General features: G+C 43.6%; 1 protein-coding gene and 1 long non-coding RNA gene across 3 annotated transcripts in view; one reads left to right on the top strand and one right to left on the bottom strand.

The window, feature by feature from the left end:
* The window catches only part of PLXNC1 (plexin C1), a 137,335-nt gene that overhangs the window by 110,599 nt on the left and 4,383 nt on the right, over positions 1-22,353 (top strand). For both annotated transcript variants that reach the window (XM_016150119.2, XM_016150118.2), the window contains exons 22-29: positions 1,819-1,996; positions 4,220-4,323; positions 13,922-13,976; positions 16,376-16,407; positions 16,503-16,610; positions 17,785-17,948; positions 19,847-19,994; positions 22,206-22,346. In XM_016150119.2, the coding sequence (XP_016005605.2) occupies positions 1,819-1,996; positions 4,220-4,323; positions 13,922-13,976; positions 16,376-16,407; positions 16,503-16,610; positions 17,785-17,948; positions 19,847-19,994; positions 22,206-22,346 (930 nt within the window). The remainder of the gene's footprint in view (positions 1-1,818; positions 1,997-4,219; positions 4,324-13,921; positions 13,977-16,375; positions 16,408-16,502; positions 16,611-17,784; positions 17,949-19,846; positions 19,995-22,205; positions 22,347-22,353) is intronic.
* Positions 7,045-22,213, bottom strand: LOC118613654. The gene is made up of 2 exons (XR_004955619.1): positions 22,030-22,213; positions 7,045-20,092 (listed from the first exon to the last, which is right to left on the bottom strand). It is a non-coding gene; the product is annotated as an uncharacterized LOC118613654 (long non-coding RNA).

Here is a 22,353-nt window from a genome sequence, read left to right as displayed (position 1 = left end):
ACAGGCCACACTGAGATCACTCCTTAACCTTAGAGTTCAGGTTCAACTAATTCAGAGTTTCAGTCATTTGGTTAGGATGAGACCAAGGAGTATGCTTACGTAGTTAGAAACAGGAATGTCAGGGCAAAACTTGAAGACAGTGAAGAGAAGACACATCCTGAGAACCTCCCCAGAGTTCAGAAGCTCCTTTTCCGTGTCATTGATCCATAAGTCATATCATCCCAAGCCCTCGTGAACCAGACACTGTTCTAAGGGCTATGTGATTAGTTCAATTCATCATCACGGAAACCCTGGGAGGCAGTTATTTCCACTTTGCAGGTGAGAAAACAGCTATAGGGGGTTTGCCCAGCTAGTTGGTGGTGAGCTGAGAGGTAACCTTGCTCGTTTTTGGCGGGCTGGGATTGAACCCAGGAGCCTGGCCCCAGAGGGAGTGCTCTGCCCGCTCTGGGTGCTGGCAGCATCCCCCTTCCTCTGGCAGGTACTGAGGAGCATGATGGGGTCGGCTTCCCAGCTGCTCAACACCAGCTGAGTCTTTTTGTTCCCAAATAAAGGCGTGCCAATACTAACAATAATAGGAATTGTAAGTTACATGAAGAAATAACATCACTGTTGTTATTATCACCCAGCCCTTCCCAGAAGCCTGGCCCTGTGTCAAGCTTTTGAAATACAGTATCTCATTTAATCTCTGTAACAGTGCCAGAAGGCAGGTACTGTTATTATACCCACTTTAAAGTTGTTAAACCCTGAGGATCCCCATTCTCCACATTAATCTTTTAATGTTTTCATGATTTTTTCCATTATTTTTCATTATTTTCATTATTTTTTCAACATTTTCAGTAGTTAATCATTTTATATTCCTTTATCACAACCAGGCTCAAAAACGTTGAATAATTGTGCGTTTTGCACCATACCCAGGTCCCTCTGACTCCATGATTCCCAAGGTGCCTTAGAATCTAAGCTGTATGCTAAGCTAATTACAAAATACTCTTAGCATGTCTGTGACTCAGTTTCTCCAAGAGTCTGTAGTAAATAAACTTCGTTGTTTTAGATGTGTTCATTTGTTCTCATACAAAGTAAAGCTGAAATTGCTTTTGAATTTGTTTTGCAATATCCCCTACTTCGGCGTTTTCACACATTCACAAAGGCCTCACTTCCCTCATTCGTTTCATTCTGAGGTTTTTCTGTACTTGGAAATTGTTAACTGACAAAATGTTAAGTAATGGTGCTGAGATGTAATTAATGCCAGGAGAATAGTACAGGGTGGGGATCTCAGTGTTTTAATGAAGGCTCGGAAAATTTTCTGACAGAAGATGCCAAACGTAGAGAGGGAGATGAACATCACCATAATTAATTCTGCATACTAAAAAGTGACCTCCTCTGTGTGACCAAAGTGGGGACCTTGTAACCTTTCCTGTCACCCGAAAATTCACTTCTGGGGCTCTGTGGACCTGTTAATAAAAAAGATAATCACCAGTCTGCCCTCATTTACTGTGCAATCTTTCCAGTATTTTTTTTTTTTTTGAGGATGAAATTAGAAATCACCATTTTTAGAATTTTTATGAGTATATATATTTTACTCTCAGATATATTTATTCAATGCTTGCTCTGTAATGAGAGTTTTAACTTTTTGTTTCCCTTTCCTTTATCCCTGAAAAGAATGGATTATGGAAAAAAGATTAAAGTAGCACAATGCGATACAGTATTTGCTAATGTGCTGTTGGAGGTATCAGTAGGACTCACCAAGGTTTGTGTCTTTTATGAATGCCTTTCAGATTGCAATTATCTAATAGACTTGGAAACCTGTTTATATTCTTGCAGGCATTAAACGTCGTCTTTGAAAAAATCCCAGAAAATGACAGTGCAGATGTCTGTCGGAATATTTCAGTCAATGTTCTTGATTGTGATACTATAGGCCAAGCCAAAGAGAAGATTTTCCAAGCATTCCTCAGCAAAAATGGCTCTGCTTATGGACTTCAGCTGAATGAAATTTGCCTTGGTAAGGCTATGTGGGAGTGATTTTAGCCCAGTCTTTTGATGAGTGACCCTCCTACCCTTCTCCCTCCATCCCTGTCCCCAGCACAGAAGGAAGCTTCGGTTTGGTGAAGCTTATATGGCCTGGTTCCCGGGGGGCATGTCTAAGGGCCAAGAGACTTCTTGAGAGTACTGTGATTCTTCCTGGGAAGCAGAATCCTTCAAAGACTCTGGCTTTTTAAATATTATGTTTGTAAATCAGATTCATAAGATTGCTAACCCTGAGACCGAATGGATTCACCTTGCATCAGGAAGTACAAAAAGGTGTAAACCTCGTGCTCTCTGTATGTGTTGCATTTCACATTGGCATTTGATTTGTTTGTTGTGATACCGAGTGTGTCATTAGTGGGTGGCTCAGACTCTGGGTGTTAACACCAGCACGCTAGAAAGGTCATCTTCTTCTCTGCTAATCTCATCCTGCATTAAGTATATCCTCTATCCTCCCCCAACATGAAGCAGCATCTGCTATGAATTCATTTTCGGGTTCTATTGGTATACTGCAAAGGAGAGCATATGCGTGAGCAAGCTAACAGGGCTCCACTTCACTCAAATGTTCATCAACATTTTAAAGTTGAGCTCCACGCAGCCCTCCCAGGAGACCGTTGTGGGATTTTATAGCAGCTAATGGGACAGGAAAGAAGAGTAAAATCACAGCAGTGACAGCATAACAAGGTTCATCTCCCCTCCAAGTACAGTTGTAGCCTCCACTAAGCAGGCAATTAAAATCAGCCCACCCCACCCTCCCAGTCAAACCTTCTGCTCCAAGGCCATTGAGTGAAGCCTGGGGGCAGGGTCTGGCAAATTGGAGTGAAACCATGTAAATGTGCAGCAACTATGTGTGACCTGGCCTTAAAGAAAGCAGAGTGGCTAAGGTACCTCTCTTCTGTTTCCTTTCGTTGGATGAACTGTTGGGCACTTGAAGACCAATTTAGCTCATTGGTTAAATGCGGGGTCATAGGGCAGCCTCAGCCAGGAAACCGTGACGTGACCCAGACCATCAGCTTCTTGCCCTGAGACGCCCTCTTGCAAATGAGTGTCTCTGACTGTGGGGGAGATGAGCACGTGGAGCCAGGGTCCAGAGAGGAAACAGCCCAGTGGCCTCAGTCCTGCCACTGCCACGTTGATAGTAGAGTCCCCCCCACTGTTCTGGGCTTTGTGCCCATCAAGTGCTCATCGCCTCCTCACGGAAGAAGGCAGGGAGCAGGACAAGCCAACTAGACGCTCCACACGTAGTCTCATGGTAAATGGGACACAGCGTAGCAGCCATGTCAGGCTTCTGTGTGTCTGCTGATCTTCCAAACTTCCTCCATTGCTGGCCTCGGAAAACTAAAGCAAAGCCTTAGACACCAGCCATAAATTGTGTCGAAATCTAATACCAGAAGCAGTTCTGCTTGGACCTCATATAACAGAGGCTCGCAAACTCCGATGCTCAAAGAGGCAAGAAGTATCATAAATGAGGGGTATGGGCCTGCCTAGGACAATAAGAAATGATAGGGCCTAACTTAATTGGGAAAAGCGTGCTATCTAAGTGGGCAGTGCCACTTAGTGTGGGCCTGTGTGGTCAGTGTTGCTAACGGTCCATTTTTTTTGAAAATACAAGGCAGAAGTCCAAATTTTTATGTGCATCATTAAACATTGGTACTGAATTGACATTAAAATAATAAAAAGTAAAAATGGTACAGGTTCACTAAAAGAGAAAACACAGCTGTGGGCCACATTCTGACCCTAGGGCACAAGTTGGCAACCTCTGTAAAGGAGTTTGAACCCCGCGTTTTGGGGTATTGACACGCCCCCCCACCCAAGAACCTGCTGAAGATCGCTCACAGTGCGCCTGCTTGCGAACACACAAACACACGCATGCGAACACACAAACTTGCTTTGGGTATTTTCTGAAGCACTTGCCCCTCTGAGGAGGCATTGTTTTGTCTTCATTTGGCTTCACTTCCAGGCTGAGCCTCAGAGTAAAAGCTTCAGGGAAAAGTGGTCTGAAAGTCAAGCCCTAAATATAAAACCGAAGTCAGGCTCCTGGGCTGGCCGGCATCTCTCTGAACCTCAAACCAATATTTACCACTTTATTTAAGTTTTATCTGTTATGTAAGTGATATTTGCAAAAGTGACAGGGCAGCATTTAAAATTTATCATTGTAATTTTAAAAGAGAACAAAATACTCTTTCTTTTTTTCCTCCAGAGCTTCAGGTGGGCACACGGCAGAAAGAACTCCTGGATATTGACAGTTCCTCCGTGATTCTTGAAGATGGAATAACCAAGCTAAATACCATTGGCCACTACGAGGTAAGAACAAGATTTAGCTCCCAGCGCTCCCTTCCTCATCCCCAATCCTAACTGGATTAGGTCATTTCCAGCAAAAATTCTTTTAAAAAAAATGTCAGGACTCCCAGCCATTTTCCAAGATAGTTTACAGATTGTTTTTCTCTGGGACCCAAGTTTTTCTTAGTTGCTCATTTGGAAGGGCTAGTGAATTTGTCTTGAAATTCAAATATATTGACCTGGTTCCCCCAGAGATCCCATCTCCAAAAGCTTTGATTTCCACTTGAGCCCAGGGCTCTACATCCTGCAGTTTAGGTGAGAAACTTCCCCTTTACAACATTCTCTCTGGCCTCTCAAGCATGTTCCTCGGCAAAGCCCTAGAAGGGTTATCGTTTAGCTTGACGACTGAACAAACCCCGTGAAAGTCCTAAGCCTCGCTGCTCTTTGGCGTTCACAATAGACCATGTAACCATTAGGAGCCTTTTTTTCTGAAGACATTCTGTATTTCCTTTTTGGCCCTCGACCCACATGCTGGGTGAGTGTTGAGAGGGGTGACGGGCACACGTGACCCCTCAGAGCTCTCAGTGCTAGAGAGGCCTAAGGCACGAGAGAGGGGGCAGGGAAGCGTCCTGAACACGATGGGATAATGGGGGTCATGCAGCAACATTTTCCAGGTCTCCGCTGAGTATCTGCTGTGTGCTTAGAGCTGAGGATGTGTTTGCGGAATGGAGCCCAGGCCCCTGACCCCACATATCCCACGGCCCCGGCCCCGGGGCGCGGGGAGAGAAGGGGAGAGGAAGCCAGCAGTGAGGCAGCGCCGTGTGGGGGATGGCGCTGCGGCGCCAAGCGTCCGAGAAGGCTTCGGTTCCCGGAGGAAACCATGGCTGAGCTGAGACCCGAACTTAACCGGGTTGGGGGCGGGGGGCGGGGGGGGGGGGCAGCCCAGCCAGCGGGGAAGGGAGAACATGCATATTCCTCCACAAAAAGACTTTCAGACTGGCTAAAACTTGAGCGGGGCAGAGACGGCAGTGGAGCCAGCCTTTATGGAGCCCTCACTCTGTGCCAGGTGCCGTCCTCAGCACGTCCCCTTATTTTGGCTCCTTCTATCTTATGGCAGTTCTATGAGGTAGGTACTACTGTTAGCCCATTTCGTAGATGGGTACACTGTGGCTTAAGGGTTACTAACCGCTAATCAGTAGCAGAGTCAAGATTTGAACCCAGGTAGTTGGGCTCTAAGTCTATGGCTTCACAAGTACACACAGCACGTTCTCAGGTGCAAGGCCAGGAAAGTGGTGGGGTGGAGCTGAGAAGGGGAGGTGCAGACGGTGTGGGCCGAGTCAGCTTCTTCAGGAGTTTGAGTTTCATCCCAAGAAGAGTGGGAAGCCTTTGGAGAATCTTAAGCAGGGGGCAGATTTTTTACCTCGGAAAATGCCTGTGGCTGTGCGTGGAGTGTGGAAATAGGGAGACCCATCAGAAGCTGTCATTAGAATTTCAGGTGAGAGATGATGCTGACCAGAGATGACACAGTATCTGTGGAAATGGAGACAAGTGGATGGATTTAGAGACAGGTAGGAGGTGGTCACCACAAGTTATCAGATGGGAGAGAGATGGGTGAGGGATGGGTCAGGGTCGCACTGAGATGCGTAGATGCAGGTGCCTTTCCAGGGGTTGGAGGAGACAGGAGCAGCAGCTTCCCGGGCTATTTGGATAGTAGACGCCTCCTGTCTTTCATAGTTGCCAAGTCCCAGGGAGATATGTCTGCGCCAGGAGGGCCTCTGCACCCTGCCAGGCTCCCCTTCACCCAGGAAGGAGTGGAGACTATTCCTTGAGCAGAGCTTCCTGGACAATGGCCAGGAACAGACACCGCTGCACCCTTGGGCCCTTTGGCTGAGTGAGTTTCAGACCCAGTTTGGAAATAGTTGCTTTGGGCGGCTGCTGGGTGGGTGCTGCCCCTGCAGCCTTTGCTGGAGGGCGCCTCACAGACAGCTAAGGAGTAACAACTTGCTCCTATGCTCACCCTCCTGCAGCTCAGACCTTCAACCATGGGACCATCTCACCAAAAGCTGTTGGTCTTGGCTTTGGAAGTTATAAAACTCCCCAGGGAATTTTCTGAAATATGTATTCCTGTGGGTGGGCTATGCCTGGAAAAGCGCTGATTCAGCAGGAATTTAAGGGAGGGTCAAGTCAGGGGTGCCGCCCTGCTGGTGGAAGTGCTTAGAGAGGAGCTTATTACAGCATCAGAGTGAAGTTCAGACTGCAAGCCGGCAACAGTCACCTCTTCCGCCCATATCTGGGTAACCAACTTGTCTCAGCAAGTTCAGAAGGAGCACAGCCCTCTTAACTAATGTGCTTGCCTTGCTCAGCTGTGTAGGGAGACGTGGGCCACGCTGCTCAGGCTTCTCAGTGTCCCCTGACGACCATGTGCCTGGGGTAGGCCCCAAAGGAAGGGGGTGTGGCCATTCACTGTCATTAAGGAAAGGACCAGCTACTCCAGCAGGGAAAACAGCAAACCACCACAGCTGTCTGCAAGGCAAGGGGAAGGCTGTCAGGAGAGACAGAACATCAGTCTTTACGGGAGACATCAGCCGTGCTAGGCACCTATCTGCTTAGGGATGATAATGAAATTAATCCGGCCTGTAGTCACTTCTTGTCCAGATGATTTATTGGCCTCATACCCTCACATTGCCACATGGTGGTAATAAATGACAAGACTAGGACACAAGGGCTTAAAGGATTCTCCTTATGTTTAAAAAGCTAAGCCGTAAGGCCAAAAAAAAAAAAACCCAGACTGCTTGAAGGACTGCAGAGGTCATCGGGCCCGTGAGTTCTGTGCCTAGACCATCTCAACTGCTCTGCCTTCCAAAGACTGCTCAGAAAAAAAGTACCCACCACCCCCATTGGCCACCTGAATCTGTAGTCTGTTCAGTAGTATCCCTGTAGATTCACAATTTGGAATAATTTGACAGGGCCAGGCTGAAGCTCGCTTTTGCCCTTTTTAAAAAAAATTTTATCCTGAGCACATGCATTTCCCTCCAAAGAGGTAAGATGCTAACTATCACTCTTATTTATTTACTAACGCACCCTAGTTTGAGTTACTGTAAGTGCTTGAAAGCAAAAAAAAAAAAAAAAAAAAAAAAAAAAAAAACCAAAAAAACAAACAAACGAAAACTGTATTTCAATTAAAAATAGGGTCTAACTCAGAGTTTCAAGTGATTCAGAGTCACCTCCCTCCAATTAGTCCAAATTAGTTTGGTTTTAAAGTTAATCTGTAGTGACGGCCAGTTCCTCCTACGATCTAAACAAAGTCCCCACTGCTAGAGTGTGAGCCTGTTTCTTCCTGACTTGCTGTGTCTCCAGGGCAAGTGGAGTGGAGCTGGTCTCCTTGAATGATTTACTGTCCATGTATTTGAAGAACAGGTTTCTAGAGGGCATCTGAGGGCACAGCAAAAATATAGCATCTCATGGGCCACGTGCTGGCTCCAGAGCCCCAGACTGCCATCAGTGCCCTGTCACCTCAGGATGGCATCCTTGCCTGGCCTGGGCCTCGGCACGGTTGCTTTCCACAATGATGGCAGCACCAGCCAGCGCTCAGCACTGTTCACATGCAGCCACCGCCTGATGAAGGGGCTTTTATTACCTTTGGTTTCCATCAGCTGAACACAGAGGAGGGCACATGTCTGCTCCAGTCTCATTTTGTCCTGTGCAGACAAGAGGGGGTAAAGCCGACGTCGTTACAAACACATTAAGCCAGAGGCATCTCTCTCCCCTATAATGAAGCCCTCCCCAAGCGCTTCTGTAACTGGCTGTCGTCGTGTGTGAGTTTACTGTGAAGGCAACTGCACTGTGTTCTGGAGCCGATGAAATTAGTTGCGAGGTGGGATGGGGTGGTGTGTGTGTGGCCGGGGGTGGGGACGGCATATATGGGCTCAGGCCTCCTTTCCCTCACCCTCACCCTTGTGTGACCTTTTGCTGGATCGTGTCGTACCCACACCCTGCTGTGGAGTGGCATCAAGCAGGTGGGACAGCTGTTGTGTCCAGCAGGAAGTGTTCTCTGCAGATCACACCTCTCATTCTAAGCTCTGAGGTTTTGAGAGCAGAAAAGACATTGAACCACTGTGTCATTGAAGAATGTTCCTCATGACAGGTACATGCTAATGCCGCGGTGGTCACTGCTAATGCCAACGTTGTCCTTCAGTTGAAATAGGAGTGTCCCAAAGGGTCTGCTGGGTAAAGTCAGAAGTCCTTCCAGTCAGGTGTGTCACCTGTGATGCTAACATAAAGGATTTGGACTATCTCTAAAGATTTCTTACAGTGTGAATGACCTCAGGTATTTATTTAACAAATGCATGGAGCGCTTCTTGTATACTGCACCGTGTCCTAGAGCTTTTACAAACAGTGACTCCTTCAGTCCTTCTTTATTGTTCAATGAAGTAAATACTCTCATTATTCCCATTCGGAGGTACAGGGAGGCTAAGAGACTTGGCCATGGTCATGTAGCTGTTCTCACTGGTGCCCCAAGGCTGCAAGCAGATGAAAAAGGAATTGCACGAGAGACAGCCTCTTCTCAAGGTGGGAGAGATGACTTTGCTCAGAACCTGGCTCGCAGCCCATGCTCCCAGCCTCTGAAGCATCCTGGCTAGAGAGCTGGGGCCGTTCAGAAGAGATCCTAGTAGTTACCTTCTCCGATGTCAAATTCAAAACGGTGACTTCTCTTCAAATCTTACGATGAATCTCACATTTGTGAGTTTACGAAAATGCTTCCTCATTTCCAACCCTATCTTAACGTCGGTTAAGGCCAATATTTCTTGAAGATGACAATAGTTACCTTCATCAGAAGGGAGGCCTCTTCCAGGCATCCAAGAGCTGTCAACTCCAGCCCAGCTGAGCACAGGGAATGCTTAGGTTCCCAACCTCACACACACTCTTGGAGGCCAAACTCCCCTGCAGAGGACCAGCTCAGGGCTCTTTCTAAGAGTCCTGGAAGGGAGCTTGCTAACTGGCCCGGGGCAATTCCACGCACAAAAGGAGGAAGCAGGAGCCCCGTGGGCATTTTCTCTAATTTCAAGACTCCTTCAGAGCTCTGTTCTGGCTTCAGGAACCGGGTGTGATTTGATGTGTCTGTCGAGAATGTTCTGATGAGCCCAGAGCACCAGAGAGCCCCAGTTGCTGGAGGACTGAGCAAGGTCATCCCTCTGGCCCTGAGAAAACAAGATTCGTTTTTCATCTGCCTCCAGCCTTGGGGTGCTGGTGAGAAGAACTAAGGCAGAAGACGGGGACAGCAGTGCTGACAGTGGCCGTTGGGACAATGCTCTTTGAATAGAATTCTGTTTTCACATAATACCATTTTAGGAATGAGAGATACCAGTATGGGTTTCCACGTGATTATTTGTATTGATTACTGTGTTTTCAGGGTTTTTTTCTTTAAGGAAAAAAGTATAATATTTCAGACCATATTCAATATTCATAATTTCCCACAAAATTCTTAGGCTGAAATTCCAGCTTTCTTTTTAGGCTAACCCTAGAAATTGTCAATATTTGACCATATTTACCTATAAAAATGGTGGTTTCATAAAGTTAAATATAAGTTCAAACTTATATTTCTAGAAAATCCATTTTTATGGAATTATCTTCAACATGTGCCATAAAGATAGTATTTTAGCACAAAGAAAGCTCACCTTCACTTGCAAATGGTTTGGAGAATACAAAGCTTCTGTTTATTTTGAGCTACTTTAAATTGTCAACATGGGTCCATTTCTCCCTATGTGGTCAGAACTCCTAATTCTGATGACGGAAACGTGTCATTCATCTCCGAAGCATTCCAACATGGGCCAGCCACCACTGACTGGATATGGCCTTGTTGTCACATTGAATCCTGGAGCACTGAGAGACTAGGAGAAATTTAATTTGAAATTGCCATGTGTACCAGTTCTGCTCTGGGCTGGAGGAACATTCCTGCCTCAGATCTACCCAGTGACATTCATCTTGCTTTGATTTAATTTGGTTTTCATTCCTAAAGCAGGAGCCCAGAGGATGCCCCCTGCCTCACAGGAGTATAGGAGGATTAATGAGTCACTTTTAGGAAAGCTGGTGGAGCTCCTCAGATGGAACAAACAGCATCATATTTTTAACTCTGTGGATTCTGTGGGACTTTTCAAGAAAGGCATTTCTGTCCTTTCCTCCATAGCAGCTGACCTGCGCAAAATAGAAAATGGAAAGCTCTTCCCCCGACAGACATCGTTTTCTGTCTTCACAGCGGTGTTACCGTATCACGAGGAGGGGAAGGGTCTGGCCCTAGGGCATCTGTGGACGTGGGGTACGCTCGCACATATACGTGCTTGAACACACATGCAGCTCATCCACTGATAAAATGCTTTACACTCGCTCTCGGGAGATAATTTCAGGGTAAAACGTCCTTGGTACAAGCTGCGTCTGCGCTATCTTAATGCCCAAGCACAGTGCCAGCAGTGAGTCATTGCCAGCTCTTGAAAAGACATTTGAACTTTTGGCAGCGCTCCTTATCGGAGGGCCCATCCGTGGTGTTTGTGATTATAGAGTAAGGGTGCTCACTTCTGGCAAAACAAAGCGTCTGACAGTAACAGAGTATTGGCTCAACACTCAACGGGATCCATTTGGGATTCATTCTTTGACAATTACCCAGAATGAAGCACCAGCTTCCTTTTATAAAAAGATATTTATTGGCTTAGAAACAGAGCATATCCAGCTCTTCATGGGGAAGAATTTTGTGACTATGTTCAAACATTCTCATAAACTCAGTGTTTGAGTATTGCTAAGGGGGTGCCTGCACAGAGCATCTACTTTAATTGCATCATATATGGAAGAGAATTGAAAAACCAGCCAGAAAACAATGAAATGGCTCAAGAGGAAAGGAGAGGATGTTTGATGATAACAGCAGAGTCAGAGAGCTCAGTAAGAGTTCAGAATCCTCGCTCAAGACACTTTGCAGAGGCTTGACGGCCCCAGCCAGCCCCTGCCCCAACCCGGTCCCCACAAGATGTGAACACCAGCAGTTGGAGGTCTCTGACCTAAACTTAGTGACTGGCTGGACACCACTGGCTGGACAGCTATGCTCTGGGTTCTCTGCAGGGCTGGCTCCTGCTCTCTGTCCCTTCCTCTGTGGGTGCAACCTGACGGAGATTGGGCTTTAATCTCTTGCTGCTTGCTAAACAGGTCTGCACATGTTGATAACCAATATGTAGCAGGCTAGAATAAAAATTCTTAGTTTTTACTTTTCTTCCAAGCTGGGGAAGGCCAAGTCCAAATTAATATTCAGATTCAGAACAGGCTTAGAGTTTTTCAGGGGAAGGAAAAAGCACTTAGCTAATAATGTTCAGAAATAAAAGGGTTGATCCTCCTTCCATAATCCAGGAATGAAGGTGAAGATCTGTATATTCCTTATCTGCCTCTTATTCAGGGCCCCTTTGTCTTGTATTTTTGTGGACCAGTGCCTTAGAGCAATTTACTTCTCCAAGGATGGAGGCCTACCTCTCTGCATCTTAGCATCTAGTTCCCTGGCCTGAAGGGCACTTCTTGCCCTCCTTGGCTGTGGCGGAGGGATGCACTAGGAGGCCATCTGGCTCTGACTTCACAGTCCCAGAAGGCCTCAGGTGAGAAGTCTTGACTTTATATCCGAACGAGGTGGTAGTATGTCAATGTGGTAAAGGCATTTATTTATTTGTCCAACGTGTACATTTCGAATCCATGGCCATTTTTTAACAGCTCTGTTGAGATAGGATTTATGTACCATCATGATTACCTTTTTAAAGTGTATAATTTATATTAAAAAAAATTAAATTAAAATAAATAAAGTGCATAATTCAATGGTTGTGGTACAGAGCTGTACAATCACCACCACCATCTAATTTTAGAACATTTTCATTATCCCTAAAAGAAACCTTAAACTCATTAGTACTAATTTCTCTTTCTCCCAATCCCTGCTTTAGACAACTAGTAAGCTGCTTTGTATACATTTGCCTATTCCAGATATTTTATATAAACGGGACTATACAATATGTAGTCTTTTATGACTGGCTTCTTTCACTGCGCATAATGTTTTCGAGGTTGATTCATGTTGTACCATGTGCCAACACTTCTTTTATTGTATGGCAATTTTTTGTAGCATAGTCATACAATGGGATGATACACAGTAATTTTAAAAAGATGAACTGCTGGTGGCTGCAACAATGTGGATAAATATCACAGACCTTGTATTGACTCTCAAAGCTAGACACAAAAATATATGCTGAATGATTCCATTTATATGAAGTGCAAGAACAGATAAAACTAATCAATGGTGATGGAAGTCAGAAAAATACCTCTGGATGAGGACAGGGTGGTTATCGACTGGGAAGGGATAATGGGGGTACTTCTCAGGACCTTGAAATATAATTTTGTATCTTCATGTGGGTGGTGGTTACACAGGTATATACTTAAGTGAACATTCATCACTTCACATTAGAGTTAAGTACTTTCCTGTAAGTTATACCTAAATTTAAAATTTTTTTATTAAAAAAGATATGCAATTTTTATGATTTTACAGGTTTCCTTTTAAAATATATATACTTGCAGAAAAGAGAACAAATCATAAGTGTACTTCTGGATGAATTATCACAAAGTGAGCACAGCCTGTATCTGCCACTCAGGTCCAGAAATAGAATATCACGGGCGCCTCAGAAGCCCCCTCCCGGCCCCTCCTAATCACTACCCACACTCTCTTCTCCACGGCTCTAACATTATAGTTTTGACTGGGTCGTTTCTTTTCTTTCTTTCTTTCTTTCTTTTTCTTTCTTTCTTTCTTTCTTTCTTTCTTTCTTTCTTTCTTTCTTTCTTTCTTTCTTTCTTTCTTTTTTTTAGCTTTACATGGAGTCACACAGTATGCATTCCTTCACGTTGGGCTTCTTTCGCTCAACATCGCTGTGAAGTTCATGTATGTGGCATGTAGCAGTAATTTGCTCATTTTCATTGCTTTATCACATTCTGTTGTATGAACATACTCCAAAGTATTTGTTTATGTTACGTTGATGGATATTTGGGTTGTTTCCAGTATAGGGCAATTCGAAATAGTTCACTATCAGAATACGTACTAATACCTGTTGGGTATATACCTAGATGTGGAATTGCTCTGCCACGGGGTAGATGCCAGCTTTATATGCCAGTTTTTAGAAATCCGTTTCGGCATTTATGAACATAATAGAAGCCTCGAAAAATGAAAGTGACCCAAGCGAGTGACTCTTGACTTCCGGGTGGTGGGGAAGGGGTGCTGAGGTGTATCTTAGCACAGCTTAGTTTTCCCCTCCTCCAGGACTAGCCCACCCCACACTGGTCCCACAGCATCTTGGCCGCCACCTTCTGGCACTTGCCTCACTGCATCGCATCGCCTTGCCTATCTCCTTCTCAGGACTGTGGGCTCCTTGAAGGCAGAGACAGTGTCTTGCCCATCAGCATAGCCCCAAATTCTGACACAGTGCCCAGAACATAGGCGTTCTTGATAAGTATTTGATTTATTAAGTGAAAGACTGTATCCAGCCAGCCATCTAATTCCTGGGAGAAGTTGAGAAATACATTAAATTTTGAAAACTCATGTATTTTTTATCTTTGCTTTCAGATATCAAATGGATCCACTATAAAAGTCTTTAAGAAGATTGCAAATTTTACTTCAGGTAACCAATATAATGTTAGCCTTTTGTTCTTACCCAGCTTTATAAAGTATCGCCGTTTGCCTCTCTCAGATGTATTGTCACAAAGGTGAGGTCGAGTTGTTGCCATGTAACACTCTGAAAGCCGTTTCGATCTGTTTCTAGTCCTAAGACTGTGAGCCCTGCAAGGACAGGAAACTCTCAACAGTGGTTAGCCCACGCTGCCCAGCACTGAGGAAGTTGCTACCCTTAACTGTCCAAAACTCTGGGGCAGAATCTGAGCCTTTGTAATTCTTTTCCAACTCCTCAGTGGGGTGGGGCTAACAGAGGAGAGTCCCCTGGCTAAGTGAGGGAAGCTTGCAGATAATCACACAGCCCTGCAAGTGCTGAACAAACAAGATAATCCATGTGGAAAGCCCTAATCTCCTAGTGATTGCATTTACAAAATTCCCAGAAAGTGGAGAGGAGACAAAGGAAAGAGGGAGCTTTTATGAGCAAGTCAATAAACCAGTCTCTAAATTCTCTTCTCCCTCCCTGGTAGAAGTAAACACTGTGATAGTGCCTTGAGAACATCCCTAGGTCCAGTTCCAGGTTTGTCTCCAGAGAAATTATACTCCAGCCAAGACAATCAGAAAAGTTCTGGGCCTCACCAACAGGGCCTTCTGTCACACACAGCTGCAGGTGGGGCTGCCTGGTTCCTGGATTTCGTACTAGGAGGAGCCTGGTAGGTCCTGACACTTGGTCAGTACAGACAGAGAATGCAGGGCTTTCAACTAAATAGGATAATTAAGTAGGTCTTAGAACACACGTTTGGGGATGCCCCACCCCCACCCCCAACACACACGCATACACACAGTCCACCATTGCATGGGGTTAGAGTGAGAAGCCATCTTGCAAAGGGTGAACGTCCTTCCTTCCGGCATAGGGGGATTGATGTCCTTGTGTTGTAAATACAAGTGGAAGAGCTGTGTGTTCTAGCCTTCAAAGATCGAGCCTTTTGCAGAGCTTGTTATCTGGATGGAGATCTCTTCATTGGACCACCTGGCCGTCAGTACCCTGCTTCCTTCCTACCCAATCCAGCCGGGAGCCATCATGTCGACCACCCTCCTGCCAACCCTCTGAACCCCCTGCCCCTCTGGCCTTTCCTCACCTCCTCTGTCAGGATGAACCCAGCTGCTAGCCTTTCTTGAACCTATGGCCAGGCAGCCAAGAGGAGAAAGGCCCACAACAGCACAGCTGGAGTCACTCTGAATTCATGATGCCCAATCTGACTAGGGCCCTCAAGGCGGCCTTTTCGCCATTTCCCTAGGCAACTCATTCTGTGTTTTCCATAATTCTACACTGTCTCCTCAAAGCTCTGACCCACACAGCTCTCCTGACAACCAGCAGAGGACTTCACCCTGAACTTCATAGAGAGAACAAATCAGAACTCCCTCAACATCCAGCACCAGACCTACCACCCTACCCACATCGGCCCATCTCCTCCTCGCTTTCCCTGACATGCAAGGCCCATCTCTCACCTGTGCGTTGGATGCCCCCATCTTTTCTGACCTTCTGAGCATCCTTCCACCACCAGTAACCTCTTGTCACCTGCACTTTCTCCCCACCCCACCTCCCTGTATTTTTCCATTAGCATTTCGAGATATTCTGGTCTCTCTCATCTTCAAAACAAAAAACCAAGTACCTTTGTCCCTCTTCCCTCAGGCATTCACCACTCCCTTTAAAGCCATATTTCTTCCAAGACTGTCCTTGCTCCCAGCTACTCTCCCACTTGCTCTATGAGCTCCACCTCTTTGTCCTTCTTTCAGATCCTAGACGGGGTCATGGTCCTTCCCGTCTGAGGACTCTTGAACCAGTTCCTCTCCTCCATTTGCTTGGTTAGCTCTTTCCATTCATTTAAGTTCAGCTGCAACATCCCTTCCTCAGAGAAACCTCCCAGACTAGGTTGGTCCCTTGTTAGATACTTTCTTAGCATATAATTCTTCTTTACAATCCTTGTCATAATTATAATTAAATAATCGTGTAATTAGTAGTATGAATTACTGTGAAATTCTCTCATTGGTTAGAATGTAAATTCTATTAGGGCAGAAACTAGGTCTGTCTTACACATTGCTGTGTGCCCTGTAGCCCCTGGCACGCAGTAGGTGCTGATCTTAGTGATCAGCAAGTGACTTTTCAGCCTGTTTTAACATTTCCAGGGATAGGGAACCTGCTTCCCACTGCAGTCCCAGGGCCATCCTGTCTTCATACTGTTCTTAAGATATTAAGACGCAGCAGGGGCAAAATGTAGCTATGAAGAGCTAAAGTAGAAGAGCTCAAGTGACCTCTTTATAGCACAAATGGGGCATTTTATGAGAAGGCCAATTAGCCCATGGTTGTGTTTTTTAATGGACTGTTTTCTCTCCCTCTGTCTCTGGCATTAGATGTGGAATACTCGGATGATCACTGCCATTTGGTGAGTTCAGCCTTTCTTGTGCCACTGGTGAACTGGATGCCTTCTGTAGCACAAATGGTCTCCTTGGGTAACGCTTCCACTCTGTCTTCCTTTAGATTTTACCGGATTCGGAAGCATTCCAAGACGTGCAAGGAAAGAGACATCGAGGGAAGCACAAGTTCAAAGTAAAAGAAATGTATCTGACAAAGCTGCTGTCGACCAAGGTACACTTACTGTTCTGGGAGTGCTTTTACTGCTACCTTGGGGGTATATGATGTGTTTGACTTAATTTCCACTGAAGTGTGAAAATGTTACAAATCCCTTGTGCCTTCTAGCAAAGCAAAATGAAAGTTTAAATTGTAAACACTTCTTACCCCCCCCCCTTTTTTTTTTATAAACTGCTGCACAGATAACAGCACTTTATAAATTTCTACCGTAACATCTTCAATCAGGGATTTAATATTGTTCCCAGTCCTTTTACCCACCATTTTACTATTGTTCTTTAGGTTGACAGCATAATTATTCCTTTTTGTTTGTTATTATGGATGAGCATAAAACTCCCTTTTTGAATTGCAAATAAAAACGGGAGGGGGGTGTCAGTGACTATAAACCTTGTAAATCTTACTGATTTTTTAAATTTCATTTTAAAATTAAGAATTCTGTTCAATATAAAAGTGTTACATATGAAAGTCAGTGGAATACCAAAATGGGAGCAAATTTTACTTTATCTGGCTTTTAGTGGGATTAACAGAAGTCTCTGGTGATTTATACCCCCCCAACCTGGGCCTAGCTACACCTGACCCTAGGCTCCTAATGGGCATGCTTCTTCATATTATCGCAGAGTGTCTGCTTAGAGCTTAGTAGATTTGTTTAGTGGGTAGAGGACAGCCAGAGCCTCTTGATTTTCTCATCTGTCCCACAGAGCTTTGCCAGTTTGGTTTTTATAAAACACTCAAATGCTTTGAAAGTATACAGTAAAACCCTATGATAGAAATATATGCTACAGGAAAAATTCTGGGAACCAAGAACATCACTTGAGTTTTTTCAGGCTGAACATAACTAATAAAAGCCAAACATCCTTGGCCTCTTGGTTTATGTATACAGCCCTACAACAGACATTTCAGCTGCTGGAGAGTTCTAAGATATCCTCCCTGTTGACTAAACAATGTTGTTATCAGCAAGAAGCTTATGAACCAAATCTAAATCCGAGCCTGGATTTTCAGGACCATTGTCCCATACTGTGCTTGTTGGCTTCCTTTGACAATGTTATATATTTTCTTTTCAGCTTGTTTTTCTGATTTGCACATCCTTTCCTCTCAACTTGGATTTCACTTTCCATCATGTTTTCAAAAAAGCTACCCTGTTTTAATCTCCCAAGTCTAATATTCTTTCTTTCAGGTGGCAATTCACTCTGTGCTAGAAAAACTTTTTAGAAGCATTTGGAGTTTACCTAACAGCAGAGCCCCATTTGCCATCAAATACTTTTTTGACTTTTTGGATGCCCAGGCTGAAAACAAAAAAATCACCGATCCTGATGTCGTACATATTTGGAAAACAAACAGGTGAGAAGAAACAGTAAGTAATTACTGACTGTTTTCAAGAATCTGGGGCAGAATCTTAACTAAAAGGAGGACATGTATAGTTACCAAAGGGTTCATTTATCCCTGTATCAGAATCTTTTTGCTTGGTAAGCTATCATATCAAAGCACTTTCTTGCTTGTTACTATTTTAAACAATAAATGACCTCATTCCTATGCAGAGAATCCTATTCTTTAGGATAAAATAAACTCTCTTATCTTTAAGCAAGAAAAAAAGTCTTTATTTGGAATATGAAAACAAGTTTAGCTTGACCAGCAAAAAATGAGAAATTAATATTTTGTGGTTTTATCATAGTTCCTTTAAAGACTCTTATTTGTCCTTCAGAGAATTAATAACTTTGTCATTTCCAAGCTGCCTATACTCTGATGCTGTATAGAAATTTCTGCTTTTATTTGATCAAATACAGTACTCCGATACCATGAGAATTAGCCAAAGAATTGTTTTGTTGTTGAACATTTTACCTTGCGCTAAGGCAAGGCATCCAAATTTATTCTAAATTTCTCCTTAGTAAAGAAACAGCTCATTATTTCTATTTGAAATTTGTGCATGAGCTGAATAAGACTCAGTTACAGTACAGTAGGACTCCTCAGTGCAAGCTCAAACCCTCCCAAGCATTAAGGTCAGCCAGAGCATTTTAAATAAGTATTAAAAGCTTAAGTTCCAGAGGTCTGATCTTCTCCCATTTAATCCAGGGCTATCCCAACTCTACACTGGCCCACTTCCTTCTCGTGTTCTAGCCTTAAAACCAGGCCCTGCTCTTTACCAAACTTGGGTGCTGTAGGCTGCTATCTCATGGTGAAGACTGTGGTATCTGAGCAGGAGCAGTAGTCAGGACAGTAGAGCTATTGGGAGGCCCAGCAGCCATGTGACGGAGGTAATTAACTAGGCCAGAGCTGCAAAGTAGATGATGAAAGGACTTTGAATGCTTCCCAAGTTCATATTCAAATATTTGAGTCCACTAGGTGCCAACTACTATTAATTAGGTGCTAGAGGTAGAATAAGGAACTAAACAGACAAAAATCCATGTTCTCACAGAGCTTGCATTCTGATTGTCAATAAATAAAACAGGTAGATTGTAATATATTAGAAGGTGATTGGTACAGTGGACGAAGTGAGAAAGGAGGATAGAGAGAGACAAGACATGATGGTCAGAGGCCTCTCTGAGATGATGACATTTGAGCCAGGTCTTGAAAGAAGTGAGGACATATAACCCATGACACTATCTGGGCCAAGACAGTGTCAGAAAGACAGACAACAAAAGCAGAAGTCCTGAGGTGAAAGCTTGCCTGGTGCGTGTGAGGAACAGCCTAGTGGCCAGTGGCATCTGAATGAGTGAGGTGGAGAGTGGTAGGTGAAGGCCCAGGTCCAGATCATGCAGGGGTTTTACCCAGAGGGGAATGGAGAGCCGAGTTTTGAGCAGAAGAGAGATGTGATCTGACTCTGTGTTAAGAGGATTGCTGGTAGTTGTGAAAGAATTAACTGTCAGGAGCTGGGGGATGATAACCCAGGTGAGAGATGCTGGTGACTTAGGCCAGGGTGTACCACTTAGAGTGGGGGGAGGTTCTGGAGATCTGATGAGATATGCTCATCTAATATAATCTAGAATTATCTGGAGGAAATTTTTGTTTTGTCAATGGTCACTTTCAGACTCACCTTTCTCTAGTCCTCCCTTCCAGTAGCCCTGTCAGTTTAACCCTTTCTTGTTCTGAGTGGTGCTGCCATCTGTTACTTGGTATATTTGGCAAAACAGACTTGCATACTTCAATAACAAGGACAAACACACCCGTTTACAAACTGTGATAGAGCATCCATCTCATCTGAGTGGCTACATTTGAAAAAAGATTTCTCTCTTTCGGAACAGCCTTCCCCTTCGCTTCTGGGTGAACATCCTGAAGAATCCTCAGTTTGTCTTTGACATTAAGAAGACACCACACATAGATGGCTGTTTATCAGTGATTGCCCAAGCATTCATGGACGCATTTTCTCTCACGGAGCAGCAACTCGGGAAGGTAAGGCCTAAGTTTAGGATTTCTTGCATGTACTCCTATGAGTCTGAAGCACTCTTCCTTGTAAATATCCAAATAGTAAATGGTCTAAATCACATCAGCTGAAAAGAAATAGTGATGTCACAAAAACTTGCTTTTCTTTAAAATCTGTCTCACTTATTTCTGTTTTAATCTAGTTTTTTTTTTTTTTAAAGTGAAAACCAGAATAGTAGATTATTATCCCAACCCTACTGCAGAATTCTTTACCACAAAGTATAAAACATTCCAAGGACACTAATAAACTATAAACCCAAAGTATGAAGTTACTGAAATTGGCCTAATTTCATCTGAATATATCTTAAAAAAAAAAAAAAAAAAGTCTATTTGAATGTAACAGATTGTTTAGGGGGAAGAAAACCTTACCTAAGATTTCTCAGGAAGTTCTTTCCTTCAGCCTCAATCCCCAACTGGTTGCCACTTCTGTCTCTAAACGTCTCTGTCCCTTTCCTCTCACCCCCCTGCCCTATCCCTTCTGCCCTTCTTCACTGGGATAACTGCCTCCTCACTGGTGTCCTTGGCCCTGTTGTTCATGTCATCTCTCCAGCTTTTCCTGTCCACTGTGTCTCAGGTTATCTTTCTAAAACACAAATCTAATCTTGTCAGTCTTCTGCTTAAAAATTGTAAATACCGTGGCCCTTCCTGACTGGGCTCCAAGTCGCTTTTCTGGCCTCATCATTTTTCTTGCACACTCCCTCTACCTTCCATGCTACAGCCTTAATTTTTCCCAAACTTACATGAACTTGTTTTCCTACTCTTTTGCTCACCCCTTTCCCGTCTCATAAGCCCTGTCTAGTAAAATTCGTATTCATTTACTCACAAACCTTTCATTCATTCAACATAATTTCCTAATGTGTGCCTGAAACTGTAGGAAACTCAGATCAGCTTAAATATACCCACTTTGTGAACCTTCCCACGGCACTTTCATTTGACCAGTAAAGTTCTTCTTAGAATGCAACACACTGAGACACTTAAATGTTGATTTATTCAAAGTAAAAAATAGCTGTTTAGTGATTACTATGCTTTTGGTATATTTCAGTTAATCCTCACGAGAATCACATAAGGTAGTTAATATTATCCTCATTATATAGATGAGGAAATTGTTCTGAGGTTAGAAGTCTTGCCTAAGATCACATAAAGTTACTAATGATCCTTGATTTGTCTAATTCTCCAGTCCTTTGCTTTATTTACTCTCCACCCTGCTATTAATTACTGGTACTATAGTAAGCACTGTGGAAGTCTGTCTTCCTAACTAGAATATAAGCTTCTTAAGGACAGATACCAGCCTTCCTCACCTTACCTGCCCACTGTGCCTAGCTAAATAAATCTTTATTGAATGAATGACTGCAAATTTTGTGGGCTCTACTTAAATTTGACAAGTGAAAAAGAAATCAGTCTAGGCATCCTTCAGAATGATTCATCAAGCCATTGATATGGCCATTGAAATCATTGATACATTTTAAAAAGGACTGGGACATTTTAGCCCTATCTTCCCTGAATCAAATTTTAAACTATTCATGGAAAATGACTTTTAAAATAAAATTTTCATTTATTTTTTTTAAAAATATTATTACTGTTAGAATTACATAAAAACATTCAAACTGCCACGGAACTTTTGTAAAATCAGACATTGGATTGGCCAATACTAATGACGATGTGCTTTCCCCAAAGACACTAGAAGATCTTTATAATCTAATAAAATAAAAAGGACAGGCAGAAAAATTTGCCACTGCCAATTACTTACTACTTTCATGGTTATATAAAGGGCTCAATCAGACCTACAATCAAATCTTTTATAAATGCCAAAATTCACTGGTGGGTGAGGATGAGAGCAAATGTTTTAATTCAGGCTTTTTACAACCATTAGTAACGAACTATGATTGAAATGAGTTTCATTGTTACAGTAACTCAAAATCACGCAAAAATAATAATTTTAGTTCTTCCATGAGAGGAAGGCAGAATATATTAGCATTTAATCTGCCTGAAAATAACAGTGACTCACCAGAACTATCTGAATAGCAGTCAGTCATTCAGTTAACAACATTTATGAAAGTCTGCTGCATGAAGCCTTGTTACCAGGAGGTGATAATAGTGGTGGAGGTTCAGCTACCGTGGTACTTGTTATAAATTCCCCATGGTTTTTTACTCTTTTGGTGGTGGTTGCTTTTTCTTTTTTAGGAAGCACCAACTAATAAACTTCTCTATGCCAAGGATATCCCAACCTACAAAGAGGAAGTAAAATCTTATTACAAAGCAATCAGGGATTTGCCTCCATTGTCATCTTCAGAAATGGAAGAATTCTTAACTCAGGAATCTAAGGTATGGT

The sequence above is a fragment of the Rousettus aegyptiacus genome, unplaced genomic scaffold (assembly GCF_014176215.1).
Source record: "Rousettus aegyptiacus isolate mRouAeg1 unplaced genomic scaffold, mRouAeg1.p scaffold_m13_p_2, whole genome shotgun sequence".
In the NCBI taxonomy this organism is placed as follows: domain Eukaryota; kingdom Metazoa; phylum Chordata; class Mammalia; order Chiroptera; family Pteropodidae; genus Rousettus; species Rousettus aegyptiacus.
The sequence above is the reverse complement of the archived record's forward strand: the minus strand, read 5'-3'. Positions and strand labels throughout refer to the sequence as shown.